General features: G+C 38.1%; 4 protein-coding genes across 6 annotated transcripts in view; 2 read left to right on the top strand and 2 right to left on the bottom strand.

Moving 5' to 3' along the window:
* Positions 1-11140, top strand: part of mdn1 (midasin AAA ATPase 1) — a 56252-nt gene extending 45112 nt beyond the window's left edge. Inside the window, exons 78-101 of the mRNA XM_079584164.1 lie at positions 68-183; positions 595-1014; positions 1267-1490; positions 1734-1871; positions 1955-2133; positions 2223-2384; positions 2652-2786; positions 4096-4234; positions 4340-4644; positions 4774-4909; positions 5254-5567; positions 5649-5810; positions 6324-6425; positions 6585-6783; positions 6943-7107; positions 7190-7347; positions 7898-7987; positions 8099-8214; positions 8435-8609; positions 8972-9045; positions 9184-9298; positions 9426-9492; positions 9622-9764; positions 9900-11140. Coding sequence (XP_079440290.1) covers positions 68-183; positions 595-1014; positions 1267-1490; positions 1734-1871; positions 1955-2133; positions 2223-2384; positions 2652-2786; positions 4096-4234; positions 4340-4644; positions 4774-4909; positions 5254-5567; positions 5649-5810; positions 6324-6425; positions 6585-6783; positions 6943-7107; positions 7190-7347; positions 7898-7987; positions 8099-8214; positions 8435-8609; positions 8972-9045; positions 9184-9298; positions 9426-9492; positions 9622-9764; positions 9900-10085 — 4020 coding nt within the window. The 3' untranslated portion in view covers positions 10086-11140. The remainder of the gene's footprint in view (positions 1-67; positions 184-594; positions 1015-1266; positions 1491-1733; positions 1872-1954; positions 2134-2222; positions 2385-2651; positions 2787-4095; positions 4235-4339; positions 4645-4773; positions 4910-5253; positions 5568-5648; positions 5811-6323; positions 6426-6584; positions 6784-6942; positions 7108-7189; positions 7348-7897; positions 7988-8098; positions 8215-8434; positions 8610-8971; positions 9046-9183; positions 9299-9425; positions 9493-9621; positions 9765-9899) is intronic.
* A 729-nt stretch (positions 11141-11869) lies between these two features.
* Positions 11870-17739, top strand: katna1 (katanin p60 (ATPase containing) subunit A 1). Of its 2 annotated transcripts, none has more exons than XM_079639452.1 (11): positions 11870-12077; positions 12632-12794; positions 12881-13023; positions 14123-14309; positions 14738-14853; positions 14959-15064; positions 15862-16020; positions 16125-16251; positions 16338-16469; positions 16592-16718; positions 16822-17739. In XM_079639452.1, the coding sequence occupies exons 2-11, from the start codon at positions 12633-12635 to the stop codon at positions 17018-17020; spliced, it is 1458 nt and encodes a 485-aa protein (XP_079495578.1). In that variant the 5' UTR covers positions 11870-12077; position 12632; the 3' UTR covers positions 17021-17739. The 2 variants fall into 2 exon arrangements, with proteins under 2 accessions (XP_079495578.1, XP_079495577.1); XM_079639451.1 differs by having other exon boundaries at positions 11882-12077; positions 12617-12794.
* A 43-nt stretch (positions 17740-17782) lies between these two features.
* ginm1 (glycoprotein integral membrane 1) lies at positions 17783-21058 on the bottom strand. Its single transcript, XM_079639454.1, has 8 exons — positions 20853-21058; positions 20479-20541; positions 20286-20385; positions 20017-20174; positions 19678-19837; positions 19372-19580; positions 18875-19038; positions 17783-18621 (listed from the first exon to the last, which is right to left on the bottom strand). Exons 1-8 carry the CDS (start codon positions 20940-20942, stop codon positions 18510-18512), a joined length of 1056 nt encoding a protein of 351 aa, XP_079495580.1. The 5' UTR covers positions 20943-21058; the 3' UTR covers positions 17783-18509.
* A 663-nt stretch (positions 21059-21721) lies between these two features.
* Positions 21722-26528, bottom strand: LOC306983634 (tripartite motif-containing protein 16-like). 2 transcript variants are annotated; one of them, XM_079584189.1, is made up of 6 exons: positions 25625-26363; positions 25109-25204; positions 23619-23852; positions 23212-23371; positions 23062-23121; positions 21722-22914 (listed from the first exon to the last, which is right to left on the bottom strand). In XM_079584189.1, exons 1-6 carry the CDS (start codon positions 26231-26233, stop codon positions 22388-22390), a joined length of 1686 nt encoding a protein of 561 aa, XP_079440315.1. In that variant the 5' UTR covers positions 26234-26363; the 3' UTR covers positions 21722-22387. The 2 variants fall into 2 exon arrangements, with proteins under 2 accessions (XP_079440315.1, XP_079440316.1); XM_079584190.1 differs by having other exon boundaries at positions 21723-22914; positions 23212-23368; positions 25625-26528.
* Positions 26529-26696: the final 168 nt, after the last annotated feature.

The following is a 26696-nucleotide window of genomic DNA, read 5'->3' as shown; positions in this document are numbered from 1 at the left end:
TTCATGTAGTCTTCATCTAGTGCTGCGGTTAGGGATTGTTTTTTTATTTCTTTCTTTGTTCTTCTAGGAGCTTGGTCTGGGAAATGTAGAGCGATGTCGAGGTTTCACCTCTCACCTGTTTAAACTTTTGTTGAGGCAAAGGCAAAGACTTGCTGGACTGACAGAGCACTGGGTCCATCTGAGGTACTGTCCTTTTAAGATACATTAGATGAAGAAATTAATACTTTTATTAAGCAAGGATGCGTTAAATTGATTAAAAGTGACTGTAAAGAAGACATTTACAATGTTGCAAAAAAAGTTTTTGTAAAAATGGTTTCCAAAAAAATATTAGGCAGCATTTTCAGCATTGATAATAATAAGATCATGTGGCACTGATGACTGGAATGATTCAGCCTGGATAAATTCAGCCTTGTCATTTTTAAATATATTAAAATAGACAACAGTTTTTCTTTTTTTTTATGCAGACTTTGTGTGCATAAGAGACTTACAAATCATACTGAATTTATGAACTGCAGTGTGTACATTTGACGTGCCTGTCCTCTTGTATGCCATGACACTGCATATTTTCTGATTGCTCTCTGTTTAAAACAATAGGAAGTTGATCGACAGTGTCCAGAGTATCCAGTCTCACACGCCTGCCTCTGGAGATGATGCCAGCGGTCTCCCTCCTCAGGAGCCTCTCCAGCGCTGGATCTCCCGAGCTCAGTCTTCAGCGCTGCACTGCTCGGTTGTGCTCCAGCAGCTCTCTTGGATCTTCCAGTGCTGTCCTGAAGGTTCTTCTGCAGTGCCCGCTGAGGCCAGGGAGGGGGAAGTTGTGCAGGGTCAAGCCACACTGAGCCACCCGTCTCCCCTGGCCCCTCACGTCCAGCCACAGGTGTGTTTGCTGCGGAGAGGGGAGCAGGCTTGGAAAGAGGTGGAGCAGAAGGTGGAGAACCTAATGAAGGAAGTGAAAGACCTGAAAGAGAAGTTGGATGAATTGGCCCAGGAATCCACAGAAAGAGTTATCCATAGCTGGTGAGTCAGAAAAACACTTGAATTGAACTGTTCAATTAAGTTCAGGTAGTGCAAACAGAAATAAAAATGTGTTTTTTGTGAGTTTGAATTCTTTTTTTGAGACCTAGAAATCATGGGCATTTCTATAGCAATTTTTCTAGGAAGATATTGTCTGCCATCCCTCTTGAATTTAATCACTAGTTTAAATCACCTCCCTTAAATGTATAATCATGAATGATGTTATAAGTTTAATCTTCTCTCTAATCCTCACAGGGATCACTTCACACGTTGCTGTTCCTTGCTAGACCGGCTGAGCATTGTGGTTGGCCAGATGCCGGCTGTAGAACAGCTCTTTATTCCTGACGGAGTTCTGGTCCCCCATACCCAACCTGCCCTCATCTGTGGTCTCCAGGCCGTAAGGAACGAGGTGGAAACCTGCCTCACAGAGTTCACCACCTGGAAGACTCACCTGCTCTCTATCAGACAGTCGCAGAAACGTAAGAGCATAAATATTAAGGGAAAAACTTGAAAATTAGAAATGTTGCCTTGGCAGCAAAGTTGAAGTACTAAAATTACTCAAACTAAAAGTGAAATAAAAATAAATTAAAGTTAAATAGAACAAAAAAATCTTGCTTTCAGTATATTTTACAGTATGTAGTATGTCATTTTTGACATACAGAATAGCATGTAGTCTATGCTGATTCACATTTATCTACCCTTTATTTCTTGTCTGCATGCAGGACGTTCCAATCCATTTTCTGTTGAGTTCTCTGAGCAGTTGGAGAAAGCAATAAACATGATTCTGTGTGCGGTTCAGACCATTGTTAAGAGGAATGAGAGAGAAAAGCAGGAGGATCAGCAGTCAGAATGCAAGAGAGGTAGGAGTTCACCCAGGATTTTACATAGACAAAGAGATCCCCCTCAAACAAGCTCTGTGTGCTCATTTTGTGTGTTTCTCTAGAGAGCGACTCCGAGGTGACAGAGGAGTTCTTGAAACCCGGACACTTGAGCAAGTTACTGGAAGAAGACCTGAGTGGAGACATGTCCAGTCTCTCATTACCGGAGGTCAATAAAGTCATGACAGAGCTGCTAGAGAGACTTCGACTACACAGGGATGGCTGTCAGCCCCACCGACTACAGGTCAGTTGACATCACATCACAGTATTGTCTGCAAACAGTTAATTTTTGAAAAAAAAATTAAATGTGTATATTTAATGTTTTATATGAAGGAACTGAAAGAGGCGTGTAGGAGTGTGGTGCGTTTGGAGCCCATGCTGTGTCTGTATTCTGAGTTGGTGAGGTATTATCTGGCTGTACTACTGGGAGCTCACCGTACCACCGGAAAGCTGCTGTCCGTTCTCGCTAACATCTTCACTGAACTCGCACAGAAGGTATATTGCCTTCTGCTTCCCTTCACTGGCGATTCTAAAATAGAGTAGTGACTGCTTGCTACATTGTCATATGACTTTTAATGATACTTCCCCCATATGTGTGTCATGCCAGAGATCACTGTCTGTACATTTAATTGGGTTGGAATACTTCTCTGCAGTTGTTAGTCTTGAAATGTGGAGATAAAGATTATATAATATTATAATTTTTGTTACTCTGTCCTTTTGTCTGTCTGTCTTTCTCCCCCTCTCTCTTCTATCACTCTTCAGGGTTTCTGTCTGCCCCAGGAGCTGATGGGAGGAGACGGTGAGGGAGCGACAGAGTTCCATGATTATGAGGGTGGAGGAATAGGAGAGGGTGAAGGAGTAAAAGACGTCAGCGACAAAATCGAGAATGAGGATCAGGTACGTTAGTATGACTGAAGCACTGTTCAGAAAGCATTTGTACTAGGGCTGTGTATCGCCAAGAATCGGTCGATACGAGACGTATCACGATACAGGGGTCATTATACGATATATTGTAATACTGTAAGAAAGGGGATATATTGTGTTATTTCTTGTTTTTTTAGGAAGTGGATCTCATTTTAGAAAAACTGTCATAACACCACCATATGAATTTTTTTATTTTATTTAATCAGAACAGTGGGATCTGCATTTGCATTTATCAGTCCCTGTAACTTACAACATCATCAGAAATGATATATTCACACTCACACAGACTGTACATATTCTTTAGATCCTGCTTTAGAGGTTCACAGTATAGCAGTTTTTAATTTCTTAAGTATTTAACAACAGAAAGTGCATAGTCCACTCCATGAGCACACATCCACATCACTATGATCAAATGTTTTCTCACCGCTGTCATTTTTGGGTCACATTTTAGATTAGGGTCCGATTCTCACTATTACCTACGAATTTTGCATAAATAAACTTCTAAGTACTGCTTATTAATAGTTAGTAAGGTAGTTGTTAAGTTTAAGTATTGGTTAGGATTAAGGGATGTAGAATATGGTCATGCAGAATAAAGCGTTGTGATGTGCTTTATAAGTACTAATAAACAACCAATATCCTAGTAATATGCATGCTAATACCGGTAAGCAACTTGTTAATAGTGAGAATTGGACCCTAAACTAAAGTGTTACCCATTTTGTGTTTTTGTTATTGAGTTGGAAGCGCTCTGCACATAGTTACATAATCATCTAAACTCCTCTCTCATCAGCGCGGATGGCACCGGGATGTTAAGTGAGCTCTTTAGATTCAGTGTGTTTCCAGAGTATTGGATTTTGGCATGGCTTTTTTTGCAAACAACATGACTCTTGTCAATCTCCTTAGTAATTTATTCATAGTGGAAGTCTAAATTACTCCACACTTCAGCTCTGCTGGGTTTGCTAATGTTAGGAGTGCACCCTTGCGCTTCCACAGTTTATGTTCTGAAATAACAACACGGCCATCTAGTGGTCAGGGTTTAAATTGAACACAAACCCACTGCCACGAATCTTGGATCTAAACAAATAAATATCAATAGTGTTTTTGAGAATTGATAAAATATCGGCAAACATAATATTGAGATATTCACGTGTATCTATTTTCTTACGCACACATTTTGTACTCGTAAACATCTGAACTGGAATTGAACTAAAACAGAATTGGTATTGATTTAAGTTTTTACAACTGAATTCTGAATTAGAGTCAAACTTAAAACTCCTTTGTTTAGGTTGAAGACACCTTCCAGGAGGGTCAGGACAAGAAGGAGGAGGAGCAAGACAAACGGGACATTAAAGAGGAGGACAATGCCATTGAGATGTCTGAAGATTTTGATGGAAAGATGCATGATGGCTCAGACCATGAGCCAGGTGACTGAGCCTACTGTTGAATTAGATGATAGACAATATAGAACTTGAATTTCACATTCTCAACTAAACAGAGAAAACATAACTAATCTCTCATCTCTGGTTTAGGGGAGGAGGATGAAGAGGACTCTGATAAGGAAGAAGATGAGGAGCTGGATAAGAAGATGGGGGATCTGGGAGATGGTCAGACAGATACTCTAGATGAGAGGATGTGGGGAGATGATGAGGATGATGATGATGTTGATGGTGATAAAGAGGAAGAGTCCGGTCCAGGAATGGATCAGGGAGAGTCAGAGCTGGTTGCAAAGGATGACAACATGGATGCTGGAGAGTCAAAAAAAGATAAGAACCAGGACAAAGATCACCCAAAAGATGAGGAAGAAAAGGAGAAAATCCATGAACAGGTGGACGAGGTCAGTCCTTCACCATTTCTTTCTATCAGATCTGTCTCCCAGTAGAAAAGAGCATGATACTGTAGATATATATGTTATATATGCATTAATGTTTAGCAACTTGTTTTTTGTGTGTGTGTGTGTTTGTAGCGTGAGTTTGATGAGAATGAAGTTGACCCGTACCATGGAAAGCAGGAGAAGGCAGCTGAACCAGAAGCAATGGACCTGCCAGATGAGCTTAACCTTGATGAAGATGGCAAGGATGAAGAAGGGGGAGAAGGGGATGGTATGTTCAACATTCAGACATCTCCTGATTTTTTTTATTTTATCCCTAACAGAAGGAACGCTACTGTTCAAAAGTTTGGGGTTGGTAGGATTTTTGTTTGTTTTTATGCTCACCAAGGCATTTACGGTAACTGTTTAGGCAATAACTGTTTTCTATTTTAATATATTTCTTTAAATATTTAAAATACGAATCTTTTTAAACATTATAAATGTCTTAATTGTCAATTTAATGCATCATAACTAAATAAGTGCTAAAAAAGTGTTTAAAGAAAACATGCCCTAAACTTTAGAATTTTGAATGAGTGTGTATGTATTAACTTTTTTTTTTTTTTGCTCTTGTTTCAGAGGAGAATCCGTTTGATATAGATGACAAACTCATGGAGGTGGATGAAAACACTGGAGAAGAGAAAGATAAATCTGAGGAAGGTGGCGATGAGATGACAGATGAGCAACAGGAAGGACAGACGGAGGAACATGGAGAAGATGACAAATCAGAAGAGAAGGAAGGAGCAGAAATCTCAGAGGATCAGGAGTCTGAAACGGATGAGAGAGGAGAGAATGAGGGAGAGGAGGACATGGAGGAGGAGAAGAATAAAGGTCAGGAAGAAGGACGAGAGGAGGACAAGTCCATACCGGCTGATCAAGGCCAGAAACCAAAGGTCTGTTGTTCAAAAGTGAATTACAAGGAAATGTGTAGAGGGGAAAGATTTGCCTAATAATTTGAATCTGACATTTCACAGGAGGAAGAGGATGGGGGTGAGGATGAGGATGATGATGCACAGGTGGAATCTTCAGAGAGGAAGGAACATGCATCAGATGGACAGACAGGAGAGGAGAACGTTCAGAGTGACACCGCAGTAGAGCTGGCTGGAGCCGCGTCAGAGAGAGACCAGGCAAAAGAGGTACACAAAAAAAGAGACTCGCTTAATATTTGTAGATGTCAACCTTACAAAAAACAGGTTTTATTTTTTAGTTTTAAAAATCTCTCCAAGGTCATGGAGAGAAAAAATATATATTGCTGGAAAACCTGAAAATATCAGAGACTCAAAATTGACCATTCTTTTGACCAAATTGACCAATAAACAGAATTTTGCTGTTTATTACAAATTATTTATTTGGAAATCTTTTTTTTTTTTTTATCTACCCTTTTTAATCTTTAATCAAAAACATAAAACCATCATGAGATTGCAGTAATCAGCAAACGTCAACAATCAATTTCTGATCGACAAAATCAAGTCCCGCCCTTTATTTTCAATTTAAATATATATATCACCATAAGGAATAGACATGAATAGGCCTGGAAAAGACAGAGATTTTTAATATAATCTTAAAATGAAATTTCTATAGTGGGTATACATTTTTAGTCAATGTAAATTTTCATGTTATTCTCTAAATGTGCCCATGTCCACACACAGGAGGACGGCAGCGGGGCAGCGGATGCCAGTCAGTCTGAAGGACACGACTCCAAACTGATGGCCAGGATGAGTTCACACAAACAGAGGCAAAAAAACACACAGGTCAGTGTGTAAAATAACAGGCTGTCTCACACGACGATTATTTGGTCATTTATTTATGGCTTTTTGTATGGTTGCTCAAAATAAAAAGATAGCATCTTGTCTTTGTTTTGTACGTGTAAAACATAGAAAAGCTGATGACCACTCTTATTTTTCTACCAGAGCTTCAAACGCAAGCCTGGACAGGCAGATAATGAGCGCTCAATGGGCGATTATAATGAGCGTGTGAATAAGCGGTTGCGTACGGTTGACAACAGAGAGGAGAAAACGCAGGATCAGACTCAGACTGACACACAAAAGGAGTCTGACCTGTACGAGCACGTAAAACAAGGAGAGGAGAAATACGACGCTCAGACATATGGTGAGGACTTATGTACAATTATGTATATTCATTTTCTGTAAAATGCATTTACTAATTCAGAAATATTGAAACATGTTAGACAGGTTCCTATCAATGTAAACAGTATTTAGAAGAGATGCCACCTGAGTCACGTTTTCTTTTGACGTCTGTTCTTCATAGATGCTGCCAGTGCAGAGCAGCAAAAGCCAACTGGTGTGAAACAGGAAGAAGACGATGAGGAAGATGACATTGCAATGGATGTGGAGGAGGAGAAGGACCTGCAGGCAGTTGAAGCCCAGGAGCTTAAACCAGAGAAACTAAATGATAATAAAGCCTCTCAGAAAGGTGCAATACACTCATCCACCAAGTGCTTGTACACGCATGCATAACCTGTGTCCATGTTGAGCATTTGTCTGTTCTCTCTCAGGTCTGGAGTGTGGGGATTTGGAGGTACAGAAACAGGCGGATGAGGAAGAGAAGGAGAAGATGGAGACACAGAGGAGCAGTAATGAAGAAGAGATGAAAGAGAGGAGTGATGAGTCCACCATCCACACTGTACCTGAACTACTGATGGACATGCAAAAGGTATGTTTCATGCTTACTCAAAAAAAAAAAGCTTACTTCTTAAAAAATACACTACCATTCAAAAGTTTGGTGGAAGTTAATATATTTATTCAGCAAGGACACATTCAATTGATCAAAAGTGACATTAAAAGACATCTGTAGTGTTACAGGGAATACCTTTCTTTTTCATCAAAGAATCCTGAAAAAATCGTATACGTTTACACAAAAATATCAAGCAACACTTATTATTAGTAATCATAAGAAATGTTTCAGATCATCATATTAGAATGATTTCTGAAGGAGCGTGTGATGATGCTCAAAATTCAGCTTTGTTATCTCAGGAATAAATTACATTTTCAAATATATAAAAAGGTAAATAGTTATTGTAATAATACTGTTTACTGTATTTTTTAAATAAATAAATGCATCCCTAGTGGTCATTTAAAGTCTTCTTTTAAAAACATTTTAAAAAATCGTATCGACCCCAAACCAATACCGGGACCACTAATGAAATTGCTCTTATTTTACAGTCTGCATATCAATTGTACAGCAATTTTGTGTGTTATATCAGGCATCACTGAAGAACCCAGAAGAGCTGAGAAGAGAGATGGAGATGCAGTTGGAGGCCTGGCAGAGACAGACTTTAGGATCCCAACAAGAGGTGACATCACAAGACCAGTCACATGACAATTGAGCTTCTTCTCACCTCACATATCAAAATTGTAATGTTTAAATAATTTGTATTCATGCCATTTTTGTTGTTGTTGCTCAGGAGAGTGCGGCAGCAGTGTTGTGGCACCAGTACCAGACCCTGACGTCTCCTCTGTCCCAGGAGCTCTGTGAGCAGCTCCGCCTCGTCCTGGAGCCCACGCAGGCTGCCAAACTCAGGTCGGTCCCTCCACCTTCCCATCCAACCTCTAATGAAGCATTTCTACTTAACCTGTTCCCTCAAGATAACAGGAATGATCATTTAAAAGAGTAGCTTCTCTAGCACTGTCAATTCACCGGTCAGGTTTATCAGTTCAGAACCGGAAAATGTGGGTCCTGCGGTTTGTAATAGCTCTCCTCAAGATTTTTACCATTAACACTGTTTAATGATCTCAAACAGGGGAGACTTCCGCACAGGCAAACGGCTGAACATGCGCAAGGTCATTCCTTACATCGCCAGTCAGTTCCGTAAGGATAAGATCTGGCTGAGGAGAACAAAACCCAGCAAGAGAAACTACCAGATCTGCCTGGCTGTGGACGACTCCTCCAGTATGGTGGACAACCACTCCAAACAGGTACAGTATCCTAATATTGCTTTAGATATTACAGTAAATATCACCTGCTGAATACATGTGAAGTAGGGCTGTCACAATATCAGTTTTACAACCAATGAATCTCACTCAAAATATAAGTGTAGGAAATGGTTTGCGTACTGCCAGCTACTATGTTGGAGTGTCAACCAGATAGTTACTGCTGTTGGATTCTCAATATTATCATTTGTGTGGTATTATTAACCTTATATCAATGTCCTTTTTTCACAGTTGTCTTCATGTATTAATTTCTCGGTATATTTAAACACCCCTAATGTGAACCCTTTAAAATGGAAGGATGTTACCTTTTAATAAACATATGTTTGATAATGTGTCTGTCTCTGTAGCTGGCGTTTGAGTCGGTCTCTGTCATAGTGAACGCTCTCACACTTCTGGAAGCGGGCCAGGTGGCTGTGTGCAGGTGAGTTCAGATTATTTTTACACAGAGCACAGAAATATTGGTGCTAAGATTCTCTCAAGATTAAGTTCCTGGTTGATTAATTCATTCCTGCATGTTTTCACTCACTCAATTATCCATCTTTTAATTCTCTTGCTGTAGTTTTGGAGAGAATGTCCAGCTGCTCCATCCTTTCCACCAGCAGTTCAACGACCAAACAGGAGCAAAAATACTGCGGCTCTGTCAGTTCCAGCAGAAAAAGACCAGAATAGCTCAAGTAAATAACTTGTCTTTAGTTCTTATGTTTTACATGTATTTATATTATTTTGTTATATTTTTAAACTGACTTGTCAGGTTTTATCTCACATCAACATACAAGTAATTAGGAAAAATTTATCTTTCAGTTTTTAGAGACTTCAACAAATATGTTCATGGCAGCCAAACAGCAGATACCAGGCTCGACAAACACCGGTAAAGTAGTTTACATCAGATTGCTGTAAACAAAGCAGCACTTACTTCTAGGTCTTATTTATTTCCTTACATCCGTTTCTGATCTAATACACTCTTCTATTGTTGTTTTTTGTCCCTTTCTCTTAACAGAAACGTCTCAGTTACTGCTTGTAGTATCTGATGGCCGGGGTTTGTTCTTGGAGGGGAAAGAGAGAGTCGCAGCTGCAGTTCAGGCCGCTCGCAGCGCAAACATCTTTGTCATATTTGTAGTGCTGGATAATCCAAACTCTAGGGTGAGGTTGCAGTTGTATTTATTGTAATGTAATTATTATAATTCGTTTTTCAAAGTAGAAGTATAATTAAAATAATAAAATATACATCCTACATTTTATTGCATGTTAATTAATACTCTATTCTCTCCATGCTAGGACTCCATATTGGATATTAAAGTGCCCATATTTAAAGGGCCGGGTGAACTGCCAGAGATTCGGTCCTACATGGAGGAATTCCCCTTCCCCTTCTACATTATTTTGCGAAATGTGAACGCCCTCCCAGAGACCCTGAGTGATGCTTTGAGGCAGTGGTTCGAGCTTGTCACAGCCACAGACCTGTAATGGACCACATGGAAGCAATTTTGCAGGGGCCAGAAGACACAACTGTAAAACTGAAGTTCCGCTGCTGCTAGTCCTTCCCAAACATCAATACACACACACACACAGACATTAGACAGGCTGCTGTACATGTGCCTTTTTCTTAATTTTGTTATTTTATTGAATTTGTAGTTTGATTGAAGTGGTTTCTCCTTTTCATCACCGCAATCACTGGGAATTGTTTTCTCTTGTTGTTACCATCAGTCAACTTTGCACATCTTTAATTTTTTATTGTTTATTGAATTTATTTGTGTTTTTTAACTGCAAGGAAATGTGATGCCCGTGTATGGAAAAACTTCAGTTAGACTGACTGAATGTTGACTGAGATACCTCCAATCCTGCAGTATTTCCCACCCCCGTTCTTGTCCTGTTTGCATCCAGTTTGTAAATGTGAATGACAAATTTAGTGTGAACGGCACTGCCAATGTTTGATAATATCAAATGCAAATATCAAAAGTACATCTGCATGTCAGTATTCACCATCAGACCCATTTATGGTTATTCAGAAAAAAATGTGCCTTTACAAAAACCCACATTCCCATCTAGACGGCTCTCAACGGAAACAGATGAACTCATCAGCACTGTACATTTGAAAGGATTCTGAATCACTGGTTATTTCTTCTTTACAACCAGGAGCACAATTTCTGCCAGTGAAGAAAACTTTTGAAGAATCTTCTAAATTGTCTGTGATTTCAACCAACACTGTTCTATATCCTACAGACCTTAGATATTTAAACTCATAGCTGCATCTCTTACTAGACCTATCTAGTTTTTAAACATTTCATTTTGAAGTATTTTGATTCCGTTACATTTTGCGCACACTTTTCTGCTCGGTCTGTGCATTCTGCATCAGAGAAAGCAGGATCAAAAAACAATTTAATCATGTACACATTGTCCAAATGCAACAGTAACCTGGTGTGCGTCTTTGGTCTCCTGTCATCTTATTCATCTCGGTTCATGAAATGATAAATTGCTGATAACTGTGGAAATAACAATAAAACATTTTGGACATGTTTTCATTATGGTCTGAATTTTGATTTTTGTAATGAACAGCTGCTAGTGAATGTTTTTTATTTTTAAAATGTTAGTTACAAAGAGCTGTTCATAATAACATTTGGAAGACTAATTCACATACATTTAGATCTGTGAATAACAACTTGAAAAGTACAAAGTGAATCACCTCACGTGAATTTTGAAGCTGTTACAAATTTGTCAAGCATGTAAACTCATCAAAGTGGGTAGTCCTTATGTTGTAGTCCTTGTTTAGCAGCAACTTTTGAGGTATGAGTGTAAAATTAGTTGAGGAAAAACATCCCTAATGGTATCCATATCTGGTCAATACTATTCTCTTCTGGGTTTTAGGGCAACTGACTAAACAGTTCTATTTAAAAAAGTGTATTGTAGCATATAGACTTCTACCCAGAAAACAAGAGAACACAACATTTCCCCAGCATTGCCATACCTTTTAACAACTTTGTAACAATGTTGATGTTTCTATGTTAGTTCCATTTTGTCTGCTTTCGAATGTTAGTTGCTGTCTGTCTGCATGTGCACAACAATGTTTTATTGCATTATTTTCCACTAGTTACATTATTTTTACTATGTTTTTTTTTACTTAATATATTTAGTTGATTTAGTTTGTATTATTGAATTTTATATCGCCCTAAACTCTACTTTTATTTTGAAAGATTCTAGCTCTATTGACTTTTATATTGAAAAGCTGGCCCGCGAGGACACTTTATACATTTGCTTCCGCCTTCACAATTTTAAGTGCCCTTCCCAAACAAGTTAACTTCTGAAGTGAACACATGAGTGTGTGGATCCTACGTTATTTCAATTATAATCGTCGTCCACAGCAGCACCACACAGGAGTTTTGACCCCTAATAATAGTTGTATGCTGTGCCTTTTTCAGGATAATTGTCCTACTTAAGAGGCTGATCACTGTAACGTTAAAGGTTTGTTCATAACTACACAAATTGCTAAACGTAAGCTTGTTTTGACGTAAGCTCGTATTGTTAAATGTTTGGCGCATTTTCCTGGTAATAGCTGAAACGGTCATGCATTGTTGTATTTTTCCCATATTTGTAACGTTAGTTGTGTGATTGGCTGATGTCTGACATAGTTTGTTTTTATCTGTTTTAGCATACAAATATAGTGCACAGGCCAATCTAAACACATGGTAACACTTTATTTTGATGGTCCCTTTTGAACATTCTGTTGACTAGAAACAACTACATGTCAACTAACCCATTCGAGTATTAGTAGACTGTCTGCTTAATATCTGCTAACACTTGCTACCCCAGAAGACATTCTACTGACTTAGTAACTTCTACATGTCAACTTATTCTAAACCTAACCCTACCAGTCTACTAATACTCTACTAACACTCTAATGAGAGTTAGTAGACATGTAGGTGCAACGTTACTTTTAGTCAACAGTGTTAAACTGACCATCAAAATAAAGTATAACCAAACATATTTCCATACATCTTCAGCTGTTCCTCTTGCAGAATGAGTCTGGGGGAGATCAATGAGAATGTGAAGCTGGCTCGGGAATACGCGCTGCTGGGGAACTACAGCTCTGCAGTGGTCTGTTATCAGGGGGTCCTGGAGCAGATCAGAAAGTACCTCTACTCAGTCAAAGACTCCTCTCTACAGCAGAAATGGCAGCAGGTTGTAGTTCCTCCTGTCTATGATTCAGGCTATTATGCTTTCAACTTGTTGTAACTGGCCTTTGTGTGTTTATGTGTCTCATCAAGGTTTGGCAGGAGATAAATGAAGAGACAAAGCAAGTTCGGGAGATCATGGCAACACTTGAGAGCTTCCAGCTGGAGTCGACCCCATCCAAACCCAGCAGCTTTGGCCAGGAGAATGACATCATGCCTGTTCACGTGGAGCACAGGTACACAACACGTCCAAACACTCCTGACAGTCATCATCACAGACACACACAGATCTCACAAACTCTTTTACTCTTGTGTACCGTACATATTTTCTGCATCGAATAGTTGTTAAATGGTGTACATTTAAAGTAAGAACTCTGTGTTTGAACATATGTGTTGTTTTGTGTTTGGTCGTCAGACTTTGCAGTTTGGACCAGTTGGGTTTTATTCAGGTACCTGATGGATTGTGCCTTATGAAGGGGTTGCAATGTTGCATGCACTTGGTTGTCATAAAATGTTATATTTCAGTCCGTGGACATCTACCTTTTTTTGTTTGTTGTTAAACCTTAGCCCAATATGAGTTTCAGATGTGAACACCTATTTTACATCTTTTCTATTTGAGTTTTAACTCGAGTTCCCACGATCAAGGACCTTGAAAACCTTGAAAAAAATCCCTGAGATCATGGATACCTTGGAAAATAAAACTGAGTTTAAAATCTTTTATTAAAAAAATATTAATGGCATCATGGAAATATCTATACTGAATATACATTTTTGCATCCAAAATGAATGTACATTTTCAATGATGCTCATTTAATCAGTTAGGTAGATATTGCTTAGGACTTTTTGTCTTATTGGAGACATTTGTAAAGTATTTTATATATATTTATTTGATATATATATATGTGTGTGTGTGTGTACTATTTATTTAAATGTATACTTGCATGATTTCTTTTTATAAAGTATTTCAAACAAATGGAAAGCAAAGGAAATGTATTGCCCATACTTTGTGGGACGCCTGTCTTTAATAGTTGTTGAGTTTTAAAGCGCTCATCTGCACTCTTGTCATGTGAGTTAGATTAAGATCTGAATGGCCTCGCACCATCTCGCTGCCCCTCATACTCTTTCACGCCTCCCTAGAGGTTATTAAAGGTCTGTTCAGCCTGTTATATAAACCATAATCTGATTATGAAGTAACATTTGAATGAGAGATTACAACCCCATTAATTACGGACATTGCATTCCATTCAGCAAAATTTAAACAATATTGTTAAAGGGCCCCTTCAAAGTCAGCACTGTATGCCCTGATACTATGTGTGTGTGTGTGCTTGTGAACAGGTCATCTCCATGTGTAGTGCGCAAACCCTCTGGGCCGTACAAAGACAGCAAGGGCCATGGAAATAGGCTGAGCGCCGGCCCCCGCGGACAGCCGCGACCCTCACCGCGCGTCACCAATGGAGACAAGGGAAAACCTCAGAGAGGCAAAGAAAAGAAAGAGAACCCGTCCAAGCCAAAAGATGACAAGGTAAGGATCCATTTCCCATCTCTGTCTGCTATTTGGACAAGGCCTATTGTGTCGTCAATCTGCTCACATTCACAATATTTACTTTAAAGGATCAGATTACGCTGTATTAACAATATTTACCATATTAACCTGTGATACCGGTTTCTTACATCAAAGCAAACAGCTTAGAAAGAGTTTAAAAACATTAAAACATGGCAAGTGTTTCCTTTGTACTCTTGACTATAAGCACCTTGTTTTGTCCAAAGACTGAACATAAAGTTGACTGTTTTTGCTGTCTTGCAACTTCATTCGTTTGAAGCTCGATGTGATGTTTGATTTGTGCCATTTTTCAAAGCCATTTGCAACAGTGTCTAATTCAGTGGAAAAGACTCTGGCAAAGAAATCATAGTTAAAAAAAGATTAGACAACTCTCTGCTCTCTCCCTGTAGAACAAAGCGGAGAGTGTGGAGACGGAGGTGAAGAGGTTTGACAGAGGAGGAGAGGACAAAGACCTGATTGACATTCTGGAGAGGGACATCATCTCCCAAAACCCCAATGTCACATGGTGGGTTCTTTCTTCAAAAGTGCTTCCATTTCTCATTGATTTTCTCAAATGGTCTGTTTTTTTAGTAAGATCACCATACATACTGGTGTTTAATTTTTGTTATAGGGGTGACATTGCTGACCTGGAGGAGGCCAAGAAGCTGTTGAAGGAAGCAGTGGTTCTGCCCATGTGGATGCCTGAATTCTTTAAAGGAATAAGACGCCCGTGGAAAGTAAGAACCGTAAAGAAAATCACGTGTGCTTTATGGATTTCACACAGATCCATCCCAAAACTTCCAAATATCAGTCCAATGTCATTTCTTCACGCCTTATTGTGTTCTGTAGTTGGTGACCTTGAAAATGCTTTTTTCTTGTTAATGTACTTTGGCACATTGTTCATGTCTATACACTACTGTTCAAAAGTTCGGGGTCGGTAAGACTTTTTTATGTTTTCAAAAGAAGTCTATTATGCTCACCAAGGCTGCAAATAGAGTAAAACAGTAGTACCGGTAGTCTATTTATTTTTCTGTTGTCTTTTTAAATATATTTTAAAATGTAATGTATTCCTGTGATGGCAAAGCTGAATTTCCAGCATCATTATTCCAGTCTTAAGTGTCACATGATCCTTCAGAAATCATTCTATGCTGGCTTGCTGCTCAAGAAGAATCATTTCTTATTATTATCAGTTGAAAACAGTTGTGATTCTATATTTTAAGAAAATTAGGATTCTCGGATAAATAGAAAGTTTAAAAGAAAAGGATTTATTTTTTGTAACATTATAAATGTCTTTGTCAATATTTGTTTATTCTTTTGAACAAATTAATCCATCCTTGCTGAATAAAAGTAATAATTTCTTCCAAAAAATGACCCCAAACTTTTGAATGGTAGTGTAATTGATTCTTGGGGCCGTATTATTTAACAGCAATGTAACATCCTTTCATGTGTGTTACCATCCTCTTTTGTGGTGATCTTTGCTGCATTATACACAGTATTTTTAATGCACACAATAACAACTGGCATATGATTTTAGGGAGTGTTGATGGTGGGGCCTCCAGGCACCGGAAAGACATTGCTGGCCAAAGCTGTTGCCACCGAATGCCGAACCACATTTTTTAACGTGTCCTCCTCCACCCTCACCTCCAAATACAGAGGAGAGTCTGAAAAACTTGTACGGCTGCTGTTTGAGATGGTAAAATCACATTCACTTCCTGTATGGCCCCCTCATTAATACATGTAAAATGTTGTAACATGCCAAATTTGCTTTCTGTTTTATTACTGTACGTGTTTATACAGGCACGGTTTTATGCCCCCACCACCATCTTCGTCGACGAGATAGACTCCATATGTAGCCGCAGAGGAACCTCAGAAGAACATGAAGCCAGCAGACGTGTCAAAGCTGAGCTACTCGTCCAAATGGATGGTATTTCTGCATGCTAACTGTAACTGTACATTTTTGATTGAACAACATCCTTTTATTGGGGGAAATAATGTTTTTTTGTTATCCAGGTGTTGGAGGGACGTCTGAATATGACCCGTCAAAAATGGTTATGGTTCTGGCAGCCACCAACTTCCCTTGGGACATTGATGAAGCTCTGAGACGGAGACTGGAGAAGAGAATTTATATCCCGCTGCCCTCAGGTGTTCAGAATTACCCAGAATTCATCAGTCGTCACACCATATTACATGCCATCAGCTTAATCCATCTCAGCTCAAGACCAATACAATCGAAGTATTTTAAATCACATTATGTATTTCCGTAGCTAAAGGCAGAGTGGATTTACTCAAGATCAGTCTGAAGGAGCTTGAGTTGGCCAATGATGTCAACATGGACAAGATCGCTGAGCAGTTGGAGGGGTACTCCGGTGCTGACATCACCAACGTTTGCAGGTGAAGCTATCACTTTATTATGACGGAGTTGAGCCTGAAATTATTTTCAATGTTTAAAGTGCCACAGTTCTAGAAGTGATTAAATGTTTTTAAATTATTGCAGAGATGCATCCCTGATGGCAATGAGAAGGCGGATTGAGGGTTTGACCCCTGAGGAGATCCGGAACTTATCAAAAGATGACATGCACATGCCCACTACAATGGAGGACTTCGAGGCGGCACTGAAGAAAGTGTCCAAGTCTGTATCTGCTGCTGATATAGAGAAATACAAGCAGTGGATAACGGAGTTTGGCTCCTGCTGATGATGCCAAAGAACCTTGATTTTTTTTTTTTCACAATCGCTGTTAGCACTTTGAAAGACTGAGGGCTAGTTTCACTAAATCTCATAGCGCATTTCAATTCTGGACCAGACTGATTTCAAAGAGCCTAGATAAATCTTGCTATAAATGAAGTGTGTTTGTATGGCTGTACAGATTCATAGTTTAATATTTATTAGTAATAGGTTGGGTTTAACATATACATGACTTTCAGAGCTGGTTAACTGGATACAGGATAAGCTTTTCTCCTGACCTTAAGTTCACTCATATTAAAATGAATTAAGGATAAAGGCAGAACTAATATCCAGGAAATCCATACTGGTTTTAGTGCTCTTATTACAAACTCACTGTGTTGCTCTATTATAGTGTACAGACAATAGTACTGAGGGTTGTGGGCATGTTTTTATTGGCTTGATTTGTCTGTTCCTGTAAAATCATTGACCAAAGACCAGCAAACCCTTCGATCTCCAAGCGAATGAATTTACTGCTGCTGTGCCACTATGGTTGAATTAAAGGCCAAAGTTTCCAGAGTTGGACAATTGTCTTAAGTGATGAGACTAGTGTCTTAAAGGTGTGTTCAGAGCTTGACTTTTATGAACACTATGCATAACCAGTTTCTGGTTTATTTCATTAGTGACATTCCGTTGACATGATCATTTTGCAAAATTATATATTTTGTTGAATAAATATTTTTTAAATTTGAATAGGACTGTTGTTGTTATTTACAATAAATCACTGAGATTTAAACAAATTTGTGAAGGATTTACTAAAACTGAAGAAAACAAGTCATAACATGCTTCAGAATGACACAAATTACAGATTTCATTACCAGCCAATGACAAGGCTACATGAAATGTACATTTCTAGCTGAAATGCTTAAAATGACTGAAAAGTTTGACCCACTGCCCAAACCAAAATATGTCCATTTAACTTGTGCAGGTCAAAGCTGGAATTGTTGGTATTGATGCTTAATCTAACCGCAATATCTCAAGCAACATGAATATTACATTAAACTACATTAAGCAACATAGGCAGTTTTATACAGGCCTACAAAACAGTAATGAGGAAATAATATGGAGTTGTTCAAATTATTTTGATGGTTAATTACATTAACCTTGATGGATTCTTTTTATGTCATTTCCATATATCAGGCAAAGGTAATTCACCGCATTACCGTAAAACAAACAGTTTAGTGGGGGGTGGGGGGGAAGCAGGGACATTTTAGGTTCTGAACTTATTTAAAAGTGTGCACCTTTACAATTCCACCTCACACTTTCCCCCCCCCCAAGCACAATATAGTCAAGAAATTTAAAAAAAAATCTGATTATGCTTTCACACAGATGCAGATGTGAAAATAGAAATCAGTTTCGTTAAGAAATGTTGGAGAATTTGTTTTTCTTTTAAAGTGCTACACTGAAGTCATTGGTATTTTCAACCAAATAAAGCCATAGCCAAACTGAACAGAACAAGTCCATCATTTTTCTATCAAAATGCTTTTTTCTGGTATTTCTCCCTCCATGTTATCTATTAAACACTGTTTTTCATCCTCTGGCATCAGAGTCTCTGGATTAAGATGAAAGAATCCCCTATGAAAGACAGAAAAGAAAAATGTTGCATATTAGTCATAATTGTTATCTAGCAGACTGCATAAAACGACAGATAGATGAGATCTAATCCAGCTGTGCTCAGGTCTATAGTTAAAAAAAAAAAAAAAAAAAAAACCTGATTGAGTAATAAAAACAGTGCTTCAAATCATATCATTCGAATATCACCTATATGGCCGTGCATTTATTATAGGGTCTGTTGAGAGACCCAGTAGCTGGTTGTTGCAAGTTGTACCTGTGTTCACAGGAGGGGAACAGAACATCCAAGATCTTAATGATGATAGCTGAGCCTGCAACGCCAACCACCACCACCCACATGATCAAGAAGAAGAGCGGGACTGAATCAGACCAGAAGCGTCGAAGTTTATCCCTCAGCTCCTCAACCCACTGACACGCCACCTGCACAAATAACAATAAATGCAACGGGTCTGTGAAAATGACACTACTGAGAAACAGGAAATTATTATTTTAAATGTAATAGAATATTACAGTATTTACTATAAATGATTTATCTGTGCAGATCACTATTTTATTATCATCAATCTGCCCCCATAATCTTTAATCAATACAATCCATTCCCGATGGACAAAGTCAAGTTCTGCCCTACATTTTTTTCTTGTTTGTGAAGCCGCTTCACTCAGAATCGTGTCACGGCAACTTTAAAGAAGTATCTTACTTATACCACGTTTAATTTACCCCTAGAGTTCACAGTGGTGGTGCAGAAGCGCTTACACTGTAAGAGGATATAGAGCCACTTAGAGGAACCCCGAGCAACACTGAATCGGAAGTCCTTTCCTCTTCCTCTCTGGACTCATACAGGGTTTCAGGGTCCATCCGCAAGGGTGTTTCAGGAAGTTTCCCTGGAGCTGCAATCTCCTCCTGGGTGGTCTCTGCATGTTTGAGTAGATAGTGGCTAGTGGTGTTACGCACTTGGTCTTCAACTGTCAAGAAAACAATGCATAGAAATTATTTCAGTTAAAGCCCCACAGTCACTTTTCCGATTACAGAGGCATTTTATGCCACATAATCTACCGGTACCTGTATTGTGTATGGACGCATGAGTAACTAAGACGTCATTCTCTTGTGGAATGACGGAGAGTTTGCTTCTTGATAAAGGGTAAATATTGGTGATCTGTGTGATCTTCTCAGAGCTCTGGTTCCACCGGATCTCCACCTCACACACGTCAGGCTGCTGAACCTACAAAATACGGCATCAAGTGCTTGATCACATTCATGTGCACTACCTCAAGCTGGAGTTTGGTTTCTTTTCATAGCATTAAAGCTGTAATGTTGTTTACAATTACTATGTGAAAGCCATATAACAGAGAATTAAATTACGTAAGCGCAAGTCATCATTTATAGGGTAACAGTTAAAACCTTTTCATCCGCCAACTGGATTATCTGCTGACTCAGGAGGAGTAACAGAACCTGCTCTCCAGCATCATTCTGAATATATGATTGATTGATCATCAGCCTCAGCTCGCTGCTGACCAACCCATCCGCAGGATTACCAGAGCTCACATTATAACCATCCACTGCAAACACAAACAACAGTAATAAACATGATCATGGTTACTGTTTCTCTTAAAAAGATTTTAAAATCAAGGTATGATCAATAAATTAAAAAAGAAGACAAAGATGCATACACAAAAATGCAGGACATGTCATCCTTGTGACTCCTGTAGACTTGAGAGGAGCTCCATTAATAAATGTTTCATTGTCCAAGAAACCTATATTCAAATTAATCTGAAAGAAAGGATGAGAAATCATTTTAACTGATCTCTCCTTCACAAAACATTTTTATGGATGTAATGCACTATTCATCAAAATACTTCTTACCTGTACACTGTACTTTGTCTGGCTATTTTCACTAACCACTGTCACATTTAACACGATGGTCTCCTGTGAAATAAACGACATAACGTTATATAATAACAAACGCGTTTGTTTACATGATTCTGACTTGACAGTCTTTTCCTGAAGTTTTCAAAGCTGATGGTCACTGCTTTGGGTAAATAACCCGTGAATATTATATTTACTTAACGTTAAATGTGTCAGTGACAGACAGACCATGGTTTAAGCATCTTTATAAACCAAATTAATGTCTTATAACTTGTCCGTTATTTATTATCGGATAAGCATTTTGTGTAGCTACACGTGTGATGCAACAGAAATACATTAAACTACCTCAAAATATATGAAATATCACCCACCGTGGTTATTTGTTTCGATTGGATATTAGCCAGGATACACAAGACGATCAGATAAACCATCGTTAAATGTATTTTCCATGTAGACGCCATTTTTTTATCACGCTAGTTACCAACAATACGTAAATTAAAATGCTCGGATGACGCTCTGCACGTCATGTCGTAACTCCCATTTGTGGTGACGCAGAATTGTTTTTAAAAACTATTGAGCCCCCTATTGGTCTTTAGAGGTACTATGAAGCTTCACACAATAATAGGCTCATTTTGAAATAACAAAGAACTTTAGGATTTGCAACCTTTTTGTTAGATTTTTGTGAAATTTTAAATAATTTTAACCATATGAAAATATAATGATTTTCACATTTTCCACTTTCACTTGTGCAATATTTCTTTTGATATTTGCATTATTATTGAATTTAAATTCATTATTGTAAAAAAATTATAGATTTAAATTTCATGAAGATCACAATTTTATGAGCTCCTAGTGGTCAGGAAATTCCTGGATGGGGAACCGCAATTTACCTGACTGTGACAATTTACATTGTATATAAAATGTTTTATTCAGTCCTCAGATTTTCACTATAAATCTCTGTGTGAACAATGTTTGTGTAATAATACCTGTCTAAAAATAGTATAATTAATAAAGAAGAAAAAATAAATTAAGAAGTCTAATTATGCCTATTTCATTAGTATTTGGTGACACAAAAAAAATAAATGTATTTAAAATTGTAATATCATTTTGTTTGACTTCAGAGGTAAACATACCTAATAAACTATTTTAAAAAGTTTTTGTTTTACAAACAAAAACAAAATTTCCTGTCATACCTTTAAAAAATATATTTTTATACTAGTAAAACAAGGATACATAATGTCAGTTATTCAAGGATTCAAGGATTTTATTGTCATTCCAAAAACATGGGAGGCTACATGATCTCAAACAAAATATATTTCAAGAGTTACTTTTTGCATTGTTTTGTTTGAATTAATATACAGTATTAAGAATCAAGGATATCAACTTTGAACAGGGACATTTTTTCAACTTTTATTTTGTCTTGTGGACTTTATGTAAACATCTTTCATGTAAAATATCTTATTCAGGACAGTACTAAATAAAAAAACAACATGCATTTTGTATGATCCCTCTTATTTTGTTAAAATAATTAACATTTTGCAGATTCTGCAAGGTAAACTTTTGACCACAAACCTACAACATATAAAATAAAATCATATATACATATTCCTATTCATAACATATTCTTTAGATAAAAGAACCATTTTTATATTTTTGGTTATTCGTTTTTTTCCACAGAAATAACATGTTAATACTTCACCATTACATAATTGTAAAATAATTGTAAAAAAATAAACATAAATGTAAATGATAATAGTAGGCAGAGAATATAATTCATGTCTTCAAACATTTCATAGCTTCTCACAGCATAGAACATTTATGTGAAACAAAAATTTGTGATATGTTTTACTTTCTTAATAAAAGTAAAATCACACAAACATTTCATGAACAGCAAAGGCAGCACAGCTCAGAGGTCGCTTAGCATTATTGAGGAAGACATACTGAACCAAAACCCAGGATGAAGGGGCTGAGTGAATGTGGTCTGGACTCTGTGTAAGAGAGTCATCGTGTCGGAAATGTCATAAAAGGACAGAGTTCCTGCTTTGTAGTCCACATACACACCTATTTTAGAGGAAAGAGGGCCTGAGATCTGAGTTTTATTGTTGTTGTGCCAGATACAGGGAGTTGGAGAACATTCCAGGCTCCAGGACTTACTGTTGTGTCCAAACCAATGCGCACGATCCTGTCCTTTTCTTCCCACTCCTTTATATGAAACTGCAATATAGACCCCCCATATCCCTTTCTCCCATTCAACTTCCCAGTAACAGCGTCCAGATATACTTTCTTTGCATAGTATCTGGGGCCAGAAATCAAATCTGTCTGGATGTTGAATATACGGTCGGACTGTCTCACGGCATGTTGCTTCTCTGTTGTTTTTAGAAATGCGGAGTTCACTGTGTGCAGTGGTGGTGTCCATTGTAAACTTCTGCAAATCTGAAGATAAAAACAGACACAAAACCAGAAATGTGTACATTACCTTGTAATTTGGAGTGAACAGAGTAGTAGCATTTTTAAATCAGTTCACCACCGATTAACAACATTGTGTTCATAAATGTATATAGTACAGTATGAGTCACTTACAATGTAGAAAATCCCTGCTGGTTATTGGCACAAAAGGAAACCTCAACTGAATACTTGCAACTGTAAACACACAGAAATGGTGCATTATTATTGTATATAATCTTGTATATACACTTGTATATAATCATATTGATTTATATTTTCTCTCACCATTTGAAATTATTTTGTATTCCTCCCTGCCAAATTTCTGGAATTCCAGTTTAAGATCAGAAAGAAATTTCCTCACAAGATCAGGTTTAGTGTGTTGATTGACAGGTAAGCTGGGTGAGTTCACAGATGCAGACGCTGAAGAAAAAGACTGAAAATGCTGCTGAGAGGAAAAAACAAAAATACTTGTATATTTATGTTGGATAAAAAAATAAAGTCACAGGAAATAAAAAATAAAAAAATAAAATCCACAGAATTCACAAATGAGCCACGATGCAGAAAAAAAAAGCACATAATGAGTTGTTAAACCTAAAATGACCACGAGGATTATGAGTAGTACTAGGACCCCTAACTGAGGAGCAACAGAGGGTCATAAGGTTGTAGTATGTAAAGCAAGAAGTAACAATTACCTGTAGGAAAGAAACAGTATTATCCATGTTTAAAAGCTTCTGTAGCTCAGCATCTCTCTTGTGGAGCGCATCAATCTCCTGCTCCAGCTGCTCATGAAGTCGGGCAACGCGACTATGCTCCATCTTTTCTTGTGCTCTGATCAGATCTGCCACCTCAGAGCGTGTTTTCTCAATGGTGTGGATCAGCTGGGTGAAGATCTTTTGGTTTTCCTCTAACGCAGCCTGTGCAGAGCACTGTTAAAGGCAGAGTGAGCTGGCATCTCTCCCTACTGACCTCATTCAGTGTCTTCAGTTAGTGAGGTGGACAAAGTACACAACTTGCTTACTTGAGTGAAAGTACAGATACTTGTTCAATTATTACCCCGTTACAAGTATTTAAGTAAAAGTACAGAAGTATTCTTTTTTAAAAGTACTTAAGTATCAGAAGTAAAAAGTAAATGTCATTGTTATTGTCTATGTTATTGTTGCATTGCATTGTTGTAATACTTACAGTACCTTATGCCTCTGAATCTATGCCTGCCTACCTACCCTCATATCAATATCACATTTATTTCTAGAACACAGTTCCAGTAATCGGATTGAATGTGAGATTGACAAAGTGCACTCAATAATGTCCACAATGGTTTCGGACACCCAATTGGCTGTTCCCACAAATAGTGCCGTATTTAAAGTTGTTTGGCTTTTAGTATGAATAGCCTTACTGTTATCTATAAGCTAGTGTGCTCCAAAACAATGACAAAATTCGCATTTAGAAGACCAAACCCAACATTCATTTTTTTTAATCAGGTTGATGTCAGAATCCAATGTCAGATTGATGTCTCCAATCTCCAACGTTGGACAGACGTTGTATTGTTGTTGAAAATGAAAATCAGGTTGAAGTCAGAAACCAACATCAGTCAGGTTCTGACGTCAATCCGGCATCGGGTTCTGACGTCAACCCGACTTTCATTTCCAACCAAAATCATCCCCTCACTGACGTTACTACTTTCTACTCAAGGACCTTGACAGAAATGCAGCAAAGTAAAAAGTACAACAAAAGTTTCCAGAAAAAAATTATACTCAAAGTAAAGTAGATACTCAAAAAGTGTACTTAAGAACAGTACTCAAGTAAATGTACTTTGTTACTGTCCACCTCTGTCAGTTACATCCATTCAAAGTAGCAGTTGATTTTTGTGGTTCTCTATATATTCTCTTTAAACTATAATGAAAAACGGTTACATTCAAATTTATAGTTTATTCAATAACATACAATTATAATTTGAAGTCCAGTGAAGCGTCAATTCTACCAATAACATGTAAAAAGCGATACTATCATGCACTTATCTCTTTATTGCTAATTTCTCAGTGAGATTTCTTGCTGATGCTATTTTTAATTGATCAACAGGCCAAACTTATTTTTTTCAGAACTGTTCATTAAACTGTACAGATGAATTAATGTGTGTTTATCTCCATTACCTGTCCATCCAATGTTTGCTCCTGGTTTCTCTTACCTTCAGTGTATCGAACGCCTGTTTCAGCTCCTCCAGCTCTTCCTGTTTGTCCTTGATTCCCTGCTGCACTTCCCTTCGCTTTTCTGCAATCTCAGTCTTAAGGGTTGAAAAAATATGAAGCTTCCTCAAAAAATTATCATAATGGCTTCAAATGATACCTGCTTTTATGGTGCTTTTTTGTGTCATCATTCATTGTTATTGGATGGAAAAGAGCGACCAGCACAAATGATCTTTCTTTATTATGCACAGAAGTAACAACGTCATACATGTTTAGAATGACATGAGGGTGAGTAAAGTGTGAATTTTCATTTTTGACACTTTCAGTTTCCTATAGCTACATTTGTTACTGTATTAGAAAGAAAAGTATCAGGTTCCCTGACAGGTCTAACTAGTTTACTGCTTTGATCATGTGCTCTCATGCATCTTTCTTTTCACAGTATTTTCAAACTATTTTACCACAGAGAACTGATGTAAACATCATCAAAAGTCAAACATATAACACAAACAACTTCTGACCTGTTTCTCCGTCCGTTCTGTTTCAGCTTCAACTGTATCATGTCCTTTGTGTTCATTCAATGCACACGAAGCACAAATACTTTTCTGGTCTGTGCGACAGTAGAATTCATTGATCTTTTGGTGTTGGGAGCAGATGTTTTCCTGCAGGTCTGAGGAGGCTTCGATCAGCTTGTGTCTCTTCAGAGAGGGCACTGTGGTGTGAGGTATTAGGTGACTCTCACAGAAGGAAGCCACGCACGTTAGACAAGACTTGATGGCTCTGTGTTTTCTCCCAGTGCAGTCATCACACCATACGTCTCCAGGTCCAGCATAAGTTTGTTCCAGAGGAAGGGTTGAAGGAGATAGTTCCGTTTTTTTGATCCTTACCAACACTTCATCGAGCTTGACGCATCTGCGTGGAACAGGCTTTGGAGTGAACGTCTCTCCACACCGAGGACAGCTGTGGGAGTCATTTTGACTGTCCTGCTTCCGTCTGCCGTGGACGCACGCCGAACAGAAACTCTGTCCACAGTTACAAGTCACTGGATTTTTCAATCGGTCTTGACAGATTGGACAGCTGGCCTCAGTGGCCTGGTCTTTTACTGATGTCCTAATACTAGCGTCTGCCATGTCAATGAGAAAGTGGATTGCACAAACTACTCTCTGAGAGTATGCAGTGCTGATTTCAGCGTTAAAATATGACTAACATTTGTTCCCAGAAATGAAAACTTCTTCATTCCATCTGCATACTTTCATTTCTGAGAAATATGTCACTATTAAGATTTACATACCACTTATGAATAAGGCATTTTTTTTAAGAGAGTTAATCACTTTATATGGTCAGGTTAACAGATTTAATTTAGTATTTTATTCACATAAACATATACACAGAAGCTCAACCAAACCTGCTTGTCGTGCAACAAACCTCATTGGTTCTTGCTGAAGCTCAAACGAGCTGCGTAACACGAGAATGAACCTCATTAATTCTTGCTGAAGCTCAAACGAGCTGTGTAACACCAGAATAAACCTCATTGGTTCTTGCTGAAGCTGAAACGTGCTGCGTAACACCAGAATAAACCTCATTGGTTCTTGC

Source organism: Phoxinus phoxinus (assembly GCF_949152265.1).
Source record: "Phoxinus phoxinus genome assembly, chromosome: 16".
Lineage (NCBI taxonomy): Eukaryota > Metazoa > Chordata > Actinopteri > Cypriniformes > Leuciscidae > Phoxinus > Phoxinus phoxinus.
This window is presented reverse-complemented; position numbering and strand designations above follow the sequence as displayed.